General features: G+C 47.6%; 1 protein-coding gene across 3 annotated transcripts in view; it reads left to right on the forward strand.

Moving 5' to 3' along the window:
* Positions 1–6,047: 6,047 nt before the first annotated feature.
* Positions 6,048–19,159, forward strand: part of Rasgrf1 (Ras protein specific guanine nucleotide releasing factor 1) — a 119,237-nt gene continuing 106,125 nt past the window's right edge. For all 3 annotated transcript variants that reach the window (XR_004111462.1, XR_004111463.1, XM_031343930.1), the window contains exon 1: positions 6,048–6,830. Coding sequence is in view for 1 of the 3 variants with exons in the window: in XM_031343930.1 (XP_031199790.1) it covers positions 6,555–6,830 (276 nt within the window). In the remaining 2 variants the exon portion in view is untranslated. The remainder of the gene's footprint in view (positions 6,831–19,159) is intronic.

A 19,159-nucleotide genomic window follows, 5' to 3' on the forward strand; every position in this document is an offset into this window, starting at 1 on the left:
TCATTTCTGACTCTTTTACGACAGTGAAAACTGGAGATTTATATAGCAATCCCATTGAATCTTTATGTAACAATTCTATAGGACCTGTTTTATATAGCTATCCTATTGGATCTGAGGGAAGAGGAGGATCAGGTCTTGCAAGAAAAAAAAAAAAGAAAGAAAAACAACTCAGCCTTTAAACAAGAAATCAAGAAAATAAAATAAACCATGTGTTCAAGAGGTAGAAGGAATAGCAATAAAAATTAACAGAAATAAAGGAAAAATAATTAATAAACCCAGGTATTGATGAGTTAGGAAACAGTAGAATCAATAAGTAGTTGAACATCTTAATAATATTAATTCAATGTTTGTAAGAGAAGACCAATTCTATGAGACAAAATCAGCACATTAGAAGAGGTGACACAGATGGGGAAACTTGGAATGACAGAAGAGTGTTTGGTAGCAAGTATAATAAATTGGAAAGTGTGAACAAATTATCCTGGAAATTACACTGAGATTGACTCAAGAAAGACAAGCTAAACAAATTAATAATAATGTAAAAAAAAACCGTTCCATCTTTAAGTGGGGCTTGTCTGAAAGATGCTCTCATGCCTAAGTGTTAGGAAGTTCACACTCTTATACTCCACTCATTTAAAGAGCAAACTCAGATGAGCTAAAATTCCTCACATCAGAAAAATTCATTTCATAGTAGTGGCTTAGACCTAAATATATAAATAGCAATAACTTCCTTTTCTGCCAATAATGTTCACTTTTAAGAAAACTGATGTGATGGGGTGTGCCTGTAATCTCAGCTACTGTGAAAGCAGAGGCAGGAGAATCTCCAAGTTTGGGCCCAGCCTGCGCAACACAGCAAGCCCCCATCTTACAAAAATTAAGTTCAAAACATAAAAATATCACGTTTCCAATAGTAACCATTAAATACAAAATCTCTATAAATGAATGTGCAAGGCATATATAAAGGAAAGTATAACATTCTACCAAAACATTAAGAATAAAGAATTTGATGTATGAACTTTTTGCATAAAAAGACAAAACATAAAAAATTAATTTTATGATATTTTCAATATAATCCCAGTCCATTTTTTTCTGGAACCTAATAAAATGAAAATACTTATGAACACTGAAGAAAAGAAAAGAAGAGAAATAAAAGAGGTGTGATGGTACTCACCTTTAATCCAGCACTCGGGACAGTGTCAATTAGATCTTTGTGAGTTTAAGGTTAGCCTGGTCTACGTGACAAGTACTGAGACAGCCTGGGCTATGTAGAGAGACATTATCTAAAGGGGGGAGAGAGCTGTTTTACAAGTACATGTTGTAGTATTTTACTACAATGATGAATAAATGAGCAAGACACTGGGGAAGTTCTTTGCACTGTACATGTAGTCACCGGCTCTACATTTATGAAATACTGATACATCTACAAGAAAACACAATTGCTTCTTCAAACTTTAAAACTTTTAATATAAGCAAAAACAAACAAACAAAAGGAATGCCATGACTGTGTGCAATTAAAACTCAATGAATTAAAGAATAAATAAAATTAATACTGTATGAGATGTAACTTCGGCCCTTCTAATGAGCAAATATTTAAGAAACTAGACAACATCGATACCTTGGCACAGGGAAAAGAAACTTGCTTTCTCATCTTCAGTTGGTGGCTTAATGTAAAGATTAAGAACCAACCCACTGGGAATGAAGCATTTTATACCAGTGTCCAAGTGTCTAGCTCCTCACCCAGAAGGCCCACCTTGGGAAACTCACCCTAAGACTGGAGGTGCACATACAACAGTAACCACGGCACATCACTGCCGAAAGCTATGAACTGAATCCAACTCAACTGTCCGTAATGAGAAGATCGTCGAATTTTTAGTGTTAGGAAGAAATATTTCCATGTACTACAAAGGACATAAAGAAAGAGACTGAGCCTATAAAAATGTCAAATACTATAGAAAACCATTTTGAGGACTATGTTTCTATCTGAAAAATGCAAAGGGATTTTATATACAAAGGGTTTTAAGAAGAGTCTTAGATGGTGTTGTCTCTCTATTCCCTGGGTGGTCTTATTTATTTACTATTTATTTCCTTTACAAAGAACATCCATCAGTTTTAGAAACAGGCAGAACAACTGACTAATACAAACTAAAAATACAGGCTCCTTGCTCCCCACTAGGTGTCTGGTCAAGGTGATCAATGGAGCCTAAAATTAGAGTTGGAATTCCCACAGGCAAATCCCACATGCCAAAAGTTCTCTGACTCCATAAATGTAATGTCTCTGTTTCAAAACTTTTCTTTTTTAATTTGTTGCCAAAGGGGCAGAAATTCTCTATGTGTGCTTTCAACATGAGAGCACACACACACACATTGTGAGGCCTCAGTTTTTCCACCTGGAAAATGGGATTGTTGACGTCTATGCACAAAAATTGTATTGGGAGGATGGAGTAAATCAAGAAGGCCAGGCCCAAATGCACTGTGGTTAGTCAGCATCTACCCTTCCCTAGAGAATAGGCTAGATTCTTGCACCTGTAGACAGTGTGCTTAACCTCTAAGTGTGTCCCTGTCTACCAACTATGACAATGTATTATGTTCTGTGATTCTGGCGGACAGAGGAGTTATATGAATTAACATGTATTTATTACAGATAGGGCAGCCATAATAAACCAAAGAAATTCACCCAGCTCTCTAGTTTGGGGAACCAAGGAGATTACTGGGGTTCTTTACAGGGCATGGGTAACTCAAAAGCAGCTTTATCACTGACCCACACCCCCTCCCAATAACGGGTGCATCCCTGGAGCTTCCTGCCCAACTTGTTGGCAGTTCTCCTGAAGGTTTTCTCTTCCAGTACCACCCACCCCAGCAAGTGCTCACCTAACCCTCAGGAGCTCTGTGCATCTCCTTAGGTCCAAGCTTCCAGAGCTACGGTAGTTTGAGAATGGCCCCCCCATAGGCTCCATACTTAGTCCTTGGTTGGTAGACTGGGAAAGATTAGAAACTATGGCCCTGTTGAAGAAGGTGTGGCCTTGTTGGAGGAGGTACACACTTTTGAAGTTTTAAAAGCACACAAGAGAGACCCAGTCTCTCTGGGCAAGCTTCCAGATTAAATGCCAAGAGTTGCCTTGGTCAGGATGTCTCCTCACTGCAATGGAACAGTGACTAAGAGAAGGGGCTTGTAAGGTCTTCTGAGCCTTCCTTCTCCCCTCTAGGAGGGATATTTTAATTTAGGACAAACTGCTACGCAACATATGCCCACCTTCTCTATGGCTCTTACACAAGCCAAGAACCAGCCTTGTACATGATACCTTCTTAGGCGGAATCATTAAGTGGCTTCCAAGAGCACTGAGCTTGATTCCAGTCAAAAGACTGCCAAGAGGCCAAATGTTAGTCTCAGGTTTCTGCCTGTGGTCACTGGAGGGAAAAAAAAAAGCAATATTCACACAGCTTACATAATACTAATCAAGATTCCAGACAGGACTCGGGCCATTTTCTTCCCTCTAGTACAGCAGCCTGGAGCTAATGCAGGCCTTCCAGCATGGTCCAGCTCACCAGGAAATCCCAGAACCCCAGGATTAGCAGAAGTCTACAACCCTAGCACCCCAGTGCTAACCAGGGCAGGAGGGGGGCAGTGAAGGGGTGTGCTTGGCCCGAACTTTAATGCTTCTTAGCCCTGGCTCCGTGTTGGGATCTTTTCAGTAGGGGATACATGTCCAGATTCTGTCTTCCCTGGCCTGGAGTAAGGTCTGAACACAGACTTTAAACCTCTAAAGGACGCTGGAGTTCAGAGCTTCTGAAGTGGACTCAATTCTTCTCCTGACTGACCCTTTTGCTTATCATGCCTTCCTCCTCAGACCTGAGAGAAAGTGGAGTTTCCCCACCCCCTCTGACTATATCCTAGTAGTTGTAGGGCAAAGACGTTCCTAGGCTAGCCCAAGCTCCAGAAAGCAGGGATTATATTTTTCTTATCGTTATGTCTCCAGGATCCAGCCAACACAATAAGATGTGTGTGAGAGAGAGAATGATGAGTCCCATACTCTTCCACCTCCAAAATCTAATGATGGAGCCGCAGAGCAGTGGAGCCATATCACTGGCACAGCTGTCTCAGACCCTGCCTGGATCCCTGAATGACAATGCTATGCTCTGACCAAAATCTCAGGCGATTCATTGCCCAAGGCAGTATTATCAGTAAGTCTCCAAACTCCTGTGGTGAAATCCTTTGTGACCTCGGGTTACCCATCCATAAACCTTCAGCTCAGGTGCAGGCAGAAGGTCCACGTCTTGTAGGGACTGTAGGTCTGTCTGTCATACAAGCTTCAACCAAGGGCTGACCTTTGCTCTAGCTCCTGCAGAGCTACGTTCTCCCTGACTATCGATGCAACTCTAAAGCCCCGCTCTCCATCAGCTTCAATCTGGTTCAAATCCCAACGCCTTCACTTTTCATTAGAGTGAGCCCTAAGTGTGTGAGCCCGACCTCAACCTACACTGAAGGCTCTAGAGAAAATGGAATGGTTGACCTGTGGCGAAGTGCTTTTAGCATAGGGCCCCTTACCGGAGATTTTCTTGGTTCTTTCTGTGACAGGCCTCCTAATGGGAATTTACATAAAAACCTCAATCCTGAAAGTTCTGCTTTTACAACGGAGGCAAGGGAAGTTAAAAAGCTGCCTGCAGTCAGGACTCTGGTGTGGAAGCATCAGGAATTCAAGCCAGCCTGGGCTACATAACAAGATGCAGTAGGAAAAGAAGAGAAAGGCTAGGTAGGGAAAAACGATGAATGGGACAAGAGAAAGAAGAAAATTGGAAAACAAGGGAAAATTATCCCAATCTTTTCACAGACTCACTCTTGAGCAAATTAAAACTGCATGAAGGGGCTTAACACTCTGCCCTTTTTTCTTTTGATTACCTGAAGAAGAAAAATTAACATCGTATAGGAACACAGGCCTGGGTCCCTATGTCCTGAACTGTAACAGCTCCATTCCAGACTATGGTGTATGGTGTGTGTGTGTGTGTGTGTGTGTGTGTGTGTGTGTGTGTGTGTGTGTGTGTGTTCTAAAGGGGGAAGGGCTCTCGCGGTTCTGTGAAGAAAGATGGTGTTGTTTTTTTTTTTTTTTTTTTTTTTTTCTCCAGAGAGCTGCGAGGACACCCGTCCCGGCTGCAAACTGTCAGCGCTGGGCGCTGTTCCCGGTTTCAACGAGGCCGCTGCCCTCTGCGGCAGACGGCGATGCGCGCTCCCCGCACCAGAACCCGGCTGGCCCGGCAGCCCGCGCGCTCTGCCGGTGCAGCATGCGGGCGCTGTGACGTTCTCGGATAAATGCCGTGTAACTGTGTAGGCGAATTGAAGCTAAAAATAAGAACGGAAAATCTATCATTAAGGTATCATTGCGCCAGCGCAGCTATTTGAAGGCTCCCATGGTCCCCGGCGCCTGTGTTTGAAGCCCGCCTTCAAGCTTCAGGGGTATTTGCTGAAAACTCCCAGCAGCGGCTTGCCAGCCAGACCCTAGGGTTCAGGGGGTGACACTGGTAATTATGGCAACGCTCAAAATGGAGTAAAAATAAACAGTCCCCTCTCCCTATCCAAGTTCACCCCTTGTATTCTCGGGTCGCTGGCGAAGCCGCGAGGAATAGAGCTGAAATCAGAAGAAAAAAAGAGAGAGAGAGAGAGAGACCCGAACGGTTATGCACAAACTAGTACATCCCTTTCCTATCCACCTTCCTCCATCCACCTTGAATTAGAAAAATAAAGTAGGGAAAGAAGGTGAGGGAAAGCTGTAAGAGAGAAAAAAAAATGACAAATGGGGCTGACCCTAGGTCTAAGGTGCGCCGCGGCGGGGCGCAAAGAACACAAACTCCGGGGAGGCGAGCCTCCGGGGTGCCATGGGCTTGAACGAAAATTGATCTGATTTGGCTTAGAACACCCGAAGTAGAGAAGAGGAAAACAAGGAGGGAGGGGTAGGCGTGTGTGTATGTGTGTGTGCGCGCGCGTGTGCGTGCGTGTGTGTTTGCGTGTGTGTGTGTGTGTGTGTGTATGCGTGTGTGTGTGTGTGTGTGTGTGTGTGTGTGTGTGTGTGTGTCCGGGGAGGGGAGGAGGCGCCAAGGTGCAGCCTGCGTGCGGCTCTGCGCCTCGGCGGGGCTGCGTGCGTGTGTCCCTGTCCGCGCTGCTGAAACGGGCTCTTCGAGGGATTGGCGTCATATGACTCCGCCTGCTGTCCCCCCAGCATCTCGCTCACATCGCCCTTCCCTTGGTTCGCTGAGGGAGGGTCGGACAACCTCCCCAGGGGCCCCCGCGGCTCTGCGGAGAGAAGAGGTTCCAGCCAGGAAAGGTCCAGCTAGGAGCGCGGCGCGGGATCTCAAAGTGTAGATCTGGAAGGGGGCGGGGTGTGAGAGAGCGAGGGAGGGCGGGGGAGAGAGAGAGAGAGAGAGAGAGCGCGCGAGCGAGCGAGGGAGAGCGAGGGAACGATTCAGCGAGCGCCAGAGAACGGCAGAGCGCGCACCGACGAGGGGCAGTCGGGTGCCTCTCTGAGATGTAAGTGCGTAGAGGTCTCTCTGGCCTACCTACTAGCAGCACCATGCAGAAGGCCATCCGGCTCAACGATGGCCACGTCGTGTCCCTGGGACTGCTGGCCCAGAAGGACGGCACGCGCAAAGGCTACCTGAGCAAGAGGAGTCCGGACAACCCCAAATGGCAAACCAAGTGGTTTGCGCTGCTCCAGAACCTGCTCTTCTACTTCGAAAGCGACACCAGCCCTCGGCCCTCGGGGCTCTACCTGCTCGAGGGAAGTGTCTGCAAACGCACGCCCTCCCCGAAGCGAGGGACCTCCTCCAAGGAGTCCGGCGAGAAACAGGTGAGGAAGCGCCGCGTCCCCACCTCCCGCGCCCTAGCTAAGGCCTTTGCGGGTTCAGGAGCCTTCCATCCAGCTGCGGGGACAGAACTTTGACCCTCTCCTCTAAGAATTCAGGGCGTCTCAGCATCTTTCGCGGGAAGGACTGACTGGACCAAATAGGGAGGGTGACCCTAGTGCGGGCCGAGGAGGCAGAGATTGCGGGTAGGGCGCCACTACGGCCGCCCTTGGCAGGGTGAACCCCGTAGGAGGTGGGGGGGGCGGGGACAGGAAGCCTGAAAGTTGGAGATAGAGATGAAGATGGGGTGTAAAGGAAAGACCCGGGCAAGGAGTCTCATCACCGTCAGACTCAAAATGGTGCCCCTAGCCCCATCCCAACCCCCACCCTCACCCCCATCCCTGATAGCCCCCATCTTCTGCCCGAAATGTGAAATTCCTTACACTTAGACTTGGAAAGGGTGAGACAGACGTCGAAGCGTCGCGGTACCCTGCCTCACGCAGCTAGGGATGAATTATAATCTGCGCTAGCCTGGCCGAGTTAGGGAATGGGGGGTGGGGTGGGGGGAGTCGAGTTGTTTTTTTTTTTTTCTTTTTTTCTTTTCTTTTTTTTTCTTTTTTTGGTGCGATCTAGTGATGGTGTGCTCCAGCTGGCTCTGGCCAGTCTAACAAACCCCAGGGTTACAAAAAAACCCGCTGAGATGAGCGGAGGCCAGGGCCAGGGCTGCTGCGAAGCAGTGGGACAAGTGGGTTCTTTCCTCCCCCCGCCCCTTGCGCCGCCGCGGCCGCTGCAGTCGCCGCGGTAGCATTGCGCTCACTCGTTCACTCGCTTGTGGCGTTGCCCAAATAGCAAGGCTAAAGGGCTAGGCCTCGATCCGCTGCGGGCCTAGACGTCATAGACGCGCTAGTTTGCCATGGAAAGGGGAGGGGCACCTGCAGCCTCTGGGTGGGAACCCTCAGGGAGAGATATCTTTAAGCTTGATATCCCTCCCAAGGCTTTTGGTCCCCTGGCCTCTGGGAGGGAAGAAGAAAAAAAAACATGACAGTGTATCCTAAAACGTCAGCTCTAGGAGAGGCCTGACATTCACAGGGCCCAGCCCCACCTGGCTATTTGCCCGGATGGAGACACTGAGGCCTAGAGAGGGAGAGGGGAGGGGGGAGGAAAGAGAGAAATATTGATTGATTTTTTTTGCACAGCGTCATAGCAGGAGTCGACGTCGACGTAATGTTCTGAGAAGACAACCAACCAGGATCTCAAAAACATTCAGGCTGGTGGCAATTGAATTGACTGTGATGACAGCCACCCTTGAAGTCCTCCTTCTCCATAATTAGGACAGAGATCTGCACTCTCCCTTCACCACTCTCTTCATACCTTGCCTTAGCCCCTTTTAGCATTAGGTGATGGTTTCTGGGGGGGGGGGGCTTGGAAGTGGGGGGAGAAATTTGGGGGATGACTCTTGAAAATGACCAGTCAGGTGACCAGGCAGAGGCTCCATGATGGCAAGGCCCAGCAGCTCCTTTAGCTTGTAGCTAAATGGAGCCTTTGCTCAGCTAGAACACCCAAACCCAGGCTGTCAGTCCTTAAGCCACAACACACCTGTATCTACGAGAAAATTGCACCCCCAGGCTCAGCCAGGGCCCCAGCTCCCTAATCACAGTAGGATCTGAGCAGCTAGTTGGGAAGGAAAACAAGATGGAGGCTGGAACCCGCCCTTCCTCCCCGCCCCCCTCCCCCAGTTGAATGGCTTCTTCCGGTGTGGCTTCAGTTACTACGCAGAAGTCCTCTGAGCTTGTTTTGTGAACAAAGGGGAAATGACGCTGGCCAGATGGATTCTGTAGGTCCTTGAGAACACAAAACCAAATTTTGTGTAGGAAAAGATGCTCAACAATACAATTTAGTGGATTGTATTAGGATTATATCTGTCTGCATATTAGGTTAATCCATTCTTCTCACTCTTCAGGCTGAGAAACTGAGGACCATAGAAGGGAGTTGCCCTGTCAAAAATAAGACCTAGAATTGACTCAGGGTCTAAATTTGGCAAGATTAGCTGGTATCTGGTGGAACTTCATTTTAAAGGGGCTTCATTTTACCCAACTGTATACCTATGGGAACAGAGAATGAGTCTGAACTGGAAATCCCCCATCCTGGTAGAAGTGGCAAGGTTGAGGACTGAACACATAGCAGATATATAGAAAATGCTTCTTGGGCTGGATGTGTTTGAAGTGTCATATGTTACTTCCATATTTCATGTCCTGAGAACTGACTGGGTACTGGGCACTATGCCTAAGAAACTGATGATCACAGATGCTGGGATTCTGGGGAACATAAATACAAACAGGGAGATGCATCAGAACCTGTAAAAGACCTGGATTGCGAGGTGTTTTGAGAGCACAGGCTGATAATGACGTCATCTCACTCCACTGTACCCAGATTGATCTATGTTTAAAGCAAGAGCAGTATTCAGGGCTTTTTCTTACACTGGCTCTGCTCAGGGATCCCAGGGTCTTCTGAAATGAGATAGATGCATCTTGTCCCCCTCCCTCTTAGCTGCAGCAGGGTACCTCCCTGGCCTGGGCTCTGTTTACTCAGCCCTGATTTCCTCTCTTCCCAGCCCTGAACTGTGACGTGACCTGAATTACAGCATGGGTTCCACATGCCTAGAGATTGGCCCTGGGAGCCCCGTACTCTGCTTCTAAACAGAGTCATCTACGGTGGCTTTTCCAAACCACCTGACATATAATGTCTAGTGCTGGCTTCTCAGTAAGAGATCTTGCCAAAGTAACCTCAGTACAGCTTGTGCTCCCTCCAACCAGGAGAGGCCAGTGTGGACAGAAGGTGCCTTATGATTCCCTTGAGAGAGAAAAAGGATTCAAGCAGACAGCAATGCCTTTGGCTCGGAGCTTGATGTAAGCTTAGGCCCCATGAGCTGAGAGCCCCTCCTCCACTAGGCCAATGTTATTACCTAACATTACTCAGGATTCTTATCTGCAGGGAACCTTTCTGACTGGCCCAGTGGATTGATCTCCACCACAGCCTAAAATCTCTGGGTGCTCGGGGTTTTACAGGTGGGGAGACAGACTCCTCAGTGGCCACCCATCATAGCAGCAAACATGAGACTCCACCCTCTGGCCTCTCCTCTCTGCAGCTCTACCAGCCTCACCACCCTCAGAGCTGAAACCTATTCATCTCCTCCCCAAGGCAGGAAAAGGCAAGTCAGAGAGTAGGGAAAGGATGCTGCCCTGATGGCACTACCCTTCACACACAGCTTCCTGTGATCTCAGCAAACCAAGGGATGGAGGACAGGAAAGCAGCAGATCCAACTTAAGAAGGATTTGTACCTGCAAGAGGCTGGCAAGGCTAAGTTAGAATGCCAGCATGTGTGATCACTGGCTCTGGAGAAACTCTGGACACTGTGGGGTGTCCCTTTACCCACCCTACCTCTCAGTCAAATAAACAAACAAAAAAAGCCAAAAAAAGGGGGGGCAGAGACACGTTGTGTGCCTGTAAACCTAAGCTCGAAACGTTATTGTGGTTGATTTGCTCAGGGTACACCTTGACTCTCCACACTGAGCCAGGGTCAGACCCCACAGGTGCAGAGGAGAGAACATTATACTCCAAGCAAGCACATACAGTATCTACCTAGGGCAAGAAGTCCTCCCTCCCTCCCAAAGAGTCCCTAGAGGACTCACTCACTCACCAGCCCCCTCCTTAGATAGGAATCTGGCCTCATCTGTCCCTATCACACCTCACCCTGGTCTGATTCCCTCTCAAGCAGTCCCAGGACTTTATTATTCTTATATTTGTTTAACCTTTATGGTTGACACACAACACATACCATTTGTACGTGTTTACGAGGTAGTGCTACAATCTGATTTGCATCCACATTAAGTGTTGATCAACATATATACATTACCTGAACTCTCAACGTTTCTTACCTGGAGTGAATTCAAGTTCCTCCTCCTCCTAGCCATTCCCTCAATTATCCCTTGAAAGCCAGACTGTTGATGCCCCTAATGCAGCCCCAACACCCCCTTCTCCTCCTCCTCCTTGCTCACACCACAAGTCCTCATCTTGTACAACCCTCCTTCCCACTCTTAAGACCCTGGGAGCTCTGATATGGTGATCTTTGCCCCCGCCCCTACCTGTGGGATGTGGCCTCTGATTCTCTAGCAGGTCTCAGCTTGAAAATGGCCTCTCAGAAGAAAAGTCTGCCTGCACCCCTCCAGGAGCCACTGGTGGTGTTTCTAGCCCCTTCTTCCTTCATCTCTGCAGTCATAGTCCATGACTACTTCCTGTCCTCAGCTGGTAGTCTGGAGATGTACATTTCTTCCACTAAATCCAAACACCAGGACAGTGCTAGGCAACTGGGACAGAAACTGCATAATGAAGTGCCCAGGTCACAGATGTGGAGTTCTGATAAAAAGGATGAATTTCTGTGATATACAGAAGACCCTAAGGAGGGACTGGCAGGACCTATCATTCCACTGGATGAGATAGAGTTGGGTAAAATGATGCTCACATTCTGTGCTAGGACATTGGGCATGAGCAAAAAGCCAACTGTGATGGGGAGCAGACAGTGAGAAATGGTGCTATCTCAGGAGGACAAGCAGGGAAATGCTAGAAGCAGGAAAAGGTTTTGTTCACAGTAGTGAAGAGGATGCCCATTACAGAGACAGTGACCCTCAGTGGACAAAAGCAAGCATACATGCAGAAAGGGGTGGACCCAGTGAAAGGCCATGGTCAGATGTTTGGCAGGTGGCCTCTCTGTAACCTGGATCCTAGGGAATGAGGTGATATACTGGACAGGTTCACAAAGGAGAAGACAGAGGACAGTGCCAGCTGGGTAGACCCTGTGTGCTCCCTTAGAGTCAACCTGACATTAAATTCTTTCACAACCTGCCATGGCTTGTTAGCCTATCCTTTGTGTTCTCTGAGAGCAGCCAACAGTGACGCGCTGAGCTCAGAGTGTTCTCCACAGTGCTACCCAGGCACTGTTGCTCCAGCTCCACAGACATGGATGGGAAGCCCGGAAGACTTGCCAACGCCGCGTGACAGAGTGGAGTCGAAGCGTCTCTTCCACCAACCCTGTAGATTGATCATTTAGCTTTCCATTTATGGTTCTCTTCCTTCATTTTGAGAAGCCCTGGGGGCCATACCCCACATCAGTCAGAGAAGTCTGCTTTTAACTGTTTTATATATTAATTGGGCTTCCACATAAAAACTCATCTATATTAATGCTATAAAGTGTTTGACCTTTGCTACAAGTTATCACCAAGTGCCCTTCAGCTCAGCTTTGGCATGTTCTAAATGCAGATTAAAATGTCTATAATTTTTCTTTCTCTTTATTTTCAATAATGGGGATTGAATGAAGACTTTGTGAATGCTAGGCAAGTGTTCTATACTCAGCCACCCATCTACCCTGCTAGGTTGTTTTAAAAAACAACAACAACACAGCACACAGTTTTGCTAAGTTACCCAGGCTGGTCTCAAACTTTGGATGCTCCTGCCTCATGCTCCCAAGTAGCTGGGATTACAGGCGTGAGCCACTACACCCAGTTTAAAATGTATATAATTTTCCAACATGGTGCTTTAAAACAATATACAAAAAACACTGAGTAAGAACACTGAGCCCTAGCGATTGGGCTCCAGAGTATGACTCTATACTTCCCTTAATGATCTCAGCAGCCTTAGAAGGTCATCGCTGTTAACCCATTTTCAAAATGGAAAAACTGAGGCTCCGAGAAAGAATTCTACTTCTCGTGGTCAAAGTTACAGAGCAAAGATATGCAGGCACCCCGATCAATCTCAAACCTAAGCTCTCCAGCCACAAACAGATCATAAAGACTCTGGCTGGGTACTTTCTTAGCATCCTCTGCTTGTGGGGATAGAAAGAGAATCAGGAAGAATTAAGAGCAGTGCTGGGGATGGGACTTAGTTAACCTAGCAAACACAAAGACCTGGGCTGATCCTTAGGCCAGGCATGGAGGTATATAACTGTCACCCCAGCATTCAAGGTGCAGAGGCAGGAGGATACCTGCACACTTGAGGCCAGCCAAAGATACTGTAGAGAGAGACCTTGTCTCGGGGAGGGGAGGGGGAAATTAACAGTGAGTAAAATATGTCATGGTTGTTTCAGTGATTTTTATGAAGGCGGCTTTCGACTTGTGTGGGAACCTTGCAACTCTGCCATGATCAAGGGAAAACACAAGGCAGACATCCACACCCCACAGTCCTGACTCACTGCACTGTAATCTGTAGGAGCCTGGAGCTGGGGTGGTATACACACAGCCAAAAACACAACTCAGCCCCTTGATGTATATTCAGGAGCCTCAGAGATTTGTGAAAGTGACAGAGGCCCAAAACACTGCCAAGGCCCAAATGCTCCCATGAGGGCCACAGTCATGCAGAAAATATCAGAGAAGCCCAGACACCTCGGCTTCTTGTCCCCAAAGGGGAACACACACACCCTCAAACACAGAGCCTTAATTTTCTGCCTCCAGCCTTGAACATGGAGAAGTTCCCAGTCTCTCAGGAGAAGTAGTGTTAGGGACTTTCAGCCTAGGTGTGGATTCAGCTTTTGTTACACAACACACAACACACACACACCAGATTAAGATAGATTTCAATCTCTCTGGGCCTCAGTGTCCCCATCTCTGTTAAACTGGCTACAATGTAGCAGCTACTGTAGGACCAGGCAGGTGCAGCCAGTGCATTGTAACAGTTACAACTTCCACATATGCTTTTTTTTTTTAAAAAAAAAAAAAGAAAGAAAGAAAGGAAAAGAAAAGAAAGAAAGAAAAGGAAAGAAAGAAGAAACAACCAAACCTTTTCCACAGTGAAGCAGTAAACCAGGTCACCAGGGTGCCAGGTGAAATAAGTCAACACAGAGCTGTAACCCCAAAAGCTTCTGAAATTCTTAATAAGCTCCTCCTGAAGAGGAGAAGCCAATTGCTGCAGGCTATTGCTTGGGATTCTAGCACTATACCACTAGAAGTGAGCATTGGTTAAGGCTAGAATTTGGAGAGGATTAAGGGTCCCCTTCATTTTCATCCAGGCCCTACCACACACTGCTGAAAGTTACATAATGCCTCGCTGCAGTACCAACAAACACCTATAGAGTGTGCGCTGTGCCTGAGTCTGAGTTCTCAATGCCAAATGCCAAAGGTCAGAACTGGAAGCAGACCTCCTACATGGATAGGGTCAGATGGATATCCAGGCCAATTGTTAAGTGGTTTCTTCTTTAGAGAATAGGTTTTGCTAACCTCTGGGGCAAAGGCAACTTCTTTCCTCCACAAAAGGAGATAATCATTTTTCTAGATGACATCTCCCAGTTGATACTTGACTTTCTCCACGTTGGAAAAATCCAACTCATATCTTATAATAAAACCTTGTCAAGCCTACTTTTAGGAAAGTGAATGGATGAATTCGTATCATCCTTGGGATTCCAAAATTCCTTGTAGAAATGCAGAGAAACCTTCTCAAACACTTCCAACTGCAGGCATAGTTGTCTAAACGCTTCCTGGGTTCTTCAGCAACCTCCAGACATAGGCAAAACGGTTTGGAAGAACGTGGCCACAGGCAGTGTTTGTAGACTGCCTAGTATCCCTTTGCCCCAGGCCTGCCCCTCCAGGATCTTCTTTGCCCTCTGGCCAGACTGCTTGCCACCCAAAACCTTTTTCCCTCTGGTCAGATCTGTGGAAACCTGGGATGGGGAGAGAGGGTAGAGCTCCTGATGAGCTTTACTGTATGGTTATAGGTGAGGAAAGGTGTGCAGTTGTGTCAGAGGGCTAGCCTGGGCAAAGAAGACAGCAGACTAATTATGAGACATTCAACTGCCCCAGGAGCTGGAGTAAACAAAAGTGTGAATGGCTTACATAACTTGAGCAGAGACATGAAGCTGATCTTAAGGGCTAAGTCACTGTCCCAGTCAGCAATTCTTGCTGGCCCTCAAAGAAAACCATGCTCAGGAGACTACCTGATGGAGTGTGAGTGTCAACATCCTGACTATGCACAGCGCCACCGGAGTCTGGAGACCAAACAGTCAGTCAGAGAGCTCACAAAACAGCCACTACCTTGCTTACTCTAGCCAATTAGTAGTACCGTTGGTTACTATAATTGACCCAAGCTGAACACTGAAGAGACAAAAAAAAATAATAATAATAAAAAATAAAAAGGCATCTAGTAAAATGGCTTTTCCCTTTGGCCTCTAGTTTCCGAGAAGAGCCCATTATCACTAATGTCCAATGTACTCTTTCAGAAAGGACACCTATCAGATATGTGCCTGTGGAACAGAGTGATGGGAAGAGGGGGAGCAGTGATCTGAATGGGCTGAGTCCTACAGAAGCTGAGGGTCTCGGCACATGCACGAAGGAGATGATGCCCCTCGTAGGGGCAAGGCAGATGGGAGTGGCTCCTCAGCCACTCCTTGCAGACAGTGGTTTTTCTGTGGTCTACTAGTTACCACTGTCATGCTTGCCCATGTCCTCTCGTTTGCCTACGCTGTAGTGAGTGGGCTCCTGTCCTTTCAGAGAAGTCATTTCTGACTAAGAAACAGCCCTGCGCTTTGGCGCTGTGCCTTGTGCTAGGCATGGAGCTGTCCCTGTTTGCTGAGTGGGTGACCGAACTCATTAGACCAGTTCATTAGTTAATTGGTTAATAGCAAGAGCCGCAAAGCAGGTGGTGTTGAATTTACCCCTCAGGAGTGAGCGGTGGGGCCGACAAGATTGATGAGGGGCAGGCATTGTTTGAAAGAGACTTTGATGCCGCACGGACAGCAGGAGGTTACCTGGTAGTCCTGCAACCAAAGAATTGTTTCAGGAATATATTCAATATAGAACCTTTTTGACTTACTGATTTACTTACCTATTTTTTTTTTGAGCCAGCATCTATGTAGCCCAGGTTAGCCTCAAACATGAGATCCTCTTGCCACATCTCCTATCTCTGTTTCATTTGAGGCTGGGGTGGGGGGAAGATCTATTAATGTCCCATAAGTTCAGAATTCTCAGGAGTCATACTGGGTTTGCGGCAGGTGTTAGGATTTGGAGTTCAAATGTATTATTTCCTCAGGGGGACTTCAAAATGGCATGTCATGTCTGTGGGCAGTTCTCTCTTTCAAAATTCCTGCCCCCCAGGGGGTAGTTAATGCTGTGGACCTTGGGGAGTCACCTGTCATGTGAAGAGTAAGGAGATAAGGACTAGGCAGTAAGGCGAAGGACAGGAACCATGACCAGCAGAGAATTAAAGATCTAGACAGGAAGGTCTGGAATGAATAGGAAGATGTTGTATCTTTCCCAGCTCAAATAACCAAGATCTAGATCTTTACAGAACCTTGGCTCTTCCAAGCCAGAAGCTTGCTCACTGTGCAGGACACAGTGACAGGGAACAAGCCTTACCCTGGGTCATGAGAGCCACTGCAGAAGGCAAAGCCTCTGCGACAAGCATCCCCTTCAGCTTGTCTCCTTGTGGATGTATGTGAGCCAGTCTGGGGGTGTAGCTACCCTCGAAGGGGTGGGGAACAGCAGAAGATAGGAGGGTTTCTGCACCATGGGAAAGGCTCAGAATGATTTTCAATATGCTCCTGTGCTCTCTATCACTAGTCAGCCCTGAGACGGGCACTTCAGACCCTCAGGAGCTCTGTACATTTAATGCTGCCCAAAACTTGGCCCCAAATCTCTAGACTGGATCCGGGCCTGAAAGATAACAATATTGTTATTGCACACCGGCAGCATATCAGACCAGCCAAGAAATATCCACACTAAATTAGGCTTAGCAGTGTTGTCCAACAAGCCTATTAGGCGAGTAATGTTATAAAGATAGTAAGAAAAATCAAAAGAGTGGCAAACATGCAGTGGGGACTTGTAGTCAGGATGGTACCAGCCTTCTCACATTGGACCTTAGGAGAGCTCTAAAAGGAAGAGAGCCTCTTCATGCCCACTGCATGGATGAAGAAACAGGGGTACAACCCACCAAACAAATGCTCAAGGTTATCTGGCTAGCAGAACATGCTGGCATAGGATTGATCACAAAACACAAGGCCCCAGGGCTTTTCCTTGCTGTCCTCCAAATACATAAGAATATGCCCTTTCATTCATCCTTCCTCAGGGAAGTCAGCTATTTCTTCATCTCAAAAGAAAGTAAAGAAGCTGGGAAGATGGGTCACTGAGGGAAGTGCTGGCTGTGCAAGCGTGACAACCTGAGTTTGGATCCCCAGGACCATGAAAAGGCCAAGCATGGTGGCCTCTGGGTAATCCTGGCAATGGGGAGGTGGAAGATGGGAAGAGCGTTCAATAAGAAACTTCTCTCAAATTTAAAGTAGAAAGCAGTTGAAGGAGACAGTCAACCTCTGGCCCTCACACAAATTATGCATATACACACTTACACTCACACACATGCACACACACACACACACACACGAACACATACACACAAAAAACAAAAGGGAAGACGTTCTTCCAAATGCAGTCTCCCTTTTCCTTTAACCCCACACAGAAATGGAGGCTGGAGTAAAATATACCTGTCCCCTTAAACCTCTGTCATGCTTTGCCCCAGGGAGGGCAGCTCGTTGTGCAGGGACAGATGAGGGATGCACTGCCTTACCCAAATTGGCCTGTAAAGCCACAGTACTGCAACCCCGACTCTTACATGTTCTCATTCTCCAAAGTTCCAAATCAAGGGGACAGCAGAGCCTGTCACAGCATAGACCCCACACCAACAGGAGGCAGCAAACAATTAAACCAGAACCACACACACCCTCAGCGATTAGCACCAGATGTTTCCCAAGCTGAAGCAGCGTACCCATACCATTGTTACCAGCCAAGGACCGCAAAGAGCCATTATGGGGCGCGGGAAGGTGTTTCCATTGTCCTTAGTTGTCTGTGCCAAATCGTAGAGAGGAATCTTCCATCTGGAATGACTACTCACCAGGAGCCGCTCATGGAAGCCAAGGTTGTCCTTGAGGGCTGCAGAGTACAACAGGAGCCCAGATGGTAGCTTATTTCGGCTTTCCTGTAAAGCCCTGCCAATGTTTCCAAACACCTGAACTTCACAATAAGATGTTGGCAGGAGACAAGGAGCAGCAAAAGCCAAGGCTTTCTTAGCTCACAGACCTCAGGGTCCCACTTAGATGTAAAAGGGAGTCCCCTCGCTGTCACCTTTTCTCTAAATCCTTGTCTTCCCTCATTTTCAGACCCAGGAGCACTCATAATCTTGGCTATTCTCACACCTCCACAAAAACTTCCCTTCCTCTTACTTTAACGCCAGAATCCCCTTCCCTAGAAGTTTCTCTAATCACCATCCTGGGTGGGGAGTAGATAAGAGACAGGCTGGCACAAGGGAAATGCTATTACCCTGTGTCTATCCGTGAGCTCTTTGTACTTGGGGGAGCCTATCCCGGTGATAATTAAAATAAAACATCAGACACAGACTCCAGCTAACCAAAAACTGGACGGTCTTGCCCTCTCCCTGGGGGCTTTGCTACATTCAGCATTATGGCCGCCACGGAACATGTGCTTGGGAGAGGAACACAGAAATGGAGGCTGGAGTTGTGTCGAGTCATTATTAATGTGAGCCAAGAAAGAGCCTCCCTGGTGCCTTACAGAGACCTCAGAGACAGGGCGAGGTAGAGCCTCCTCATCTCCTTCATCCTCTCCTTCAGCCATTTACTGGTCATTCAGAATCAGCACAGGGCAGGGCTGAGAACACTCCAGAACATTCAGGCCCTGGCCTTGAGAAAGCCAAGCCTCATACAGGGTCAATGAATCTCAGAGGCTCCAACACTGGAGAGGAAAAGTTAGGAAAAGGAAACCGGCACCCAGCAGTCTGCATCCCAGTGGCAGAGGTCAGGCCCCAGGAGGAGGTGTGTCCAATGGCTCCTTCGCTCTCTGCTTACTCAGTGTCTGTAAGTGTCTGGGGTCATCCGGTGGAACGCAGAAGATGCCTGCAGCCCTTGGTGGATATGGGATAACACAAGATCATGTAACATGGTGATAGGTTTCTTTACATTTGCTGAGATGCAGAAGGAGCTGCGTGGCCATCTGCAGCTCCTCTCTTAACCTGCTTCCTTCCTTCCCTCACACAAGACCAGAGCCCACTAGAGCTCCTCTTCAGCTGTTCGAGGCTGGAACTCACATCTCATGTGACAAGACAGTTATCTGTTTCTTAAGAAACAAGGGATAGTACTAACTCTGGAGGAAGTCTCCCCACCAGACCCCTAACACACCACAGCACACACACACACCACCACTATCACCACCACCACCATCACCACTACCATCATCACCACCACCACCACCATCATCACTATTATCACCATCACCACCACCACTATCACCACCAC

This window comes from Mastomys coucha, unplaced genomic scaffold (assembly GCF_008632895.1).
Source record: "Mastomys coucha isolate ucsf_1 unplaced genomic scaffold, UCSF_Mcou_1 pScaffold23, whole genome shotgun sequence".
Lineage (NCBI taxonomy): Eukaryota > Metazoa > Chordata > Mammalia > Rodentia > Muridae > Mastomys > Mastomys coucha.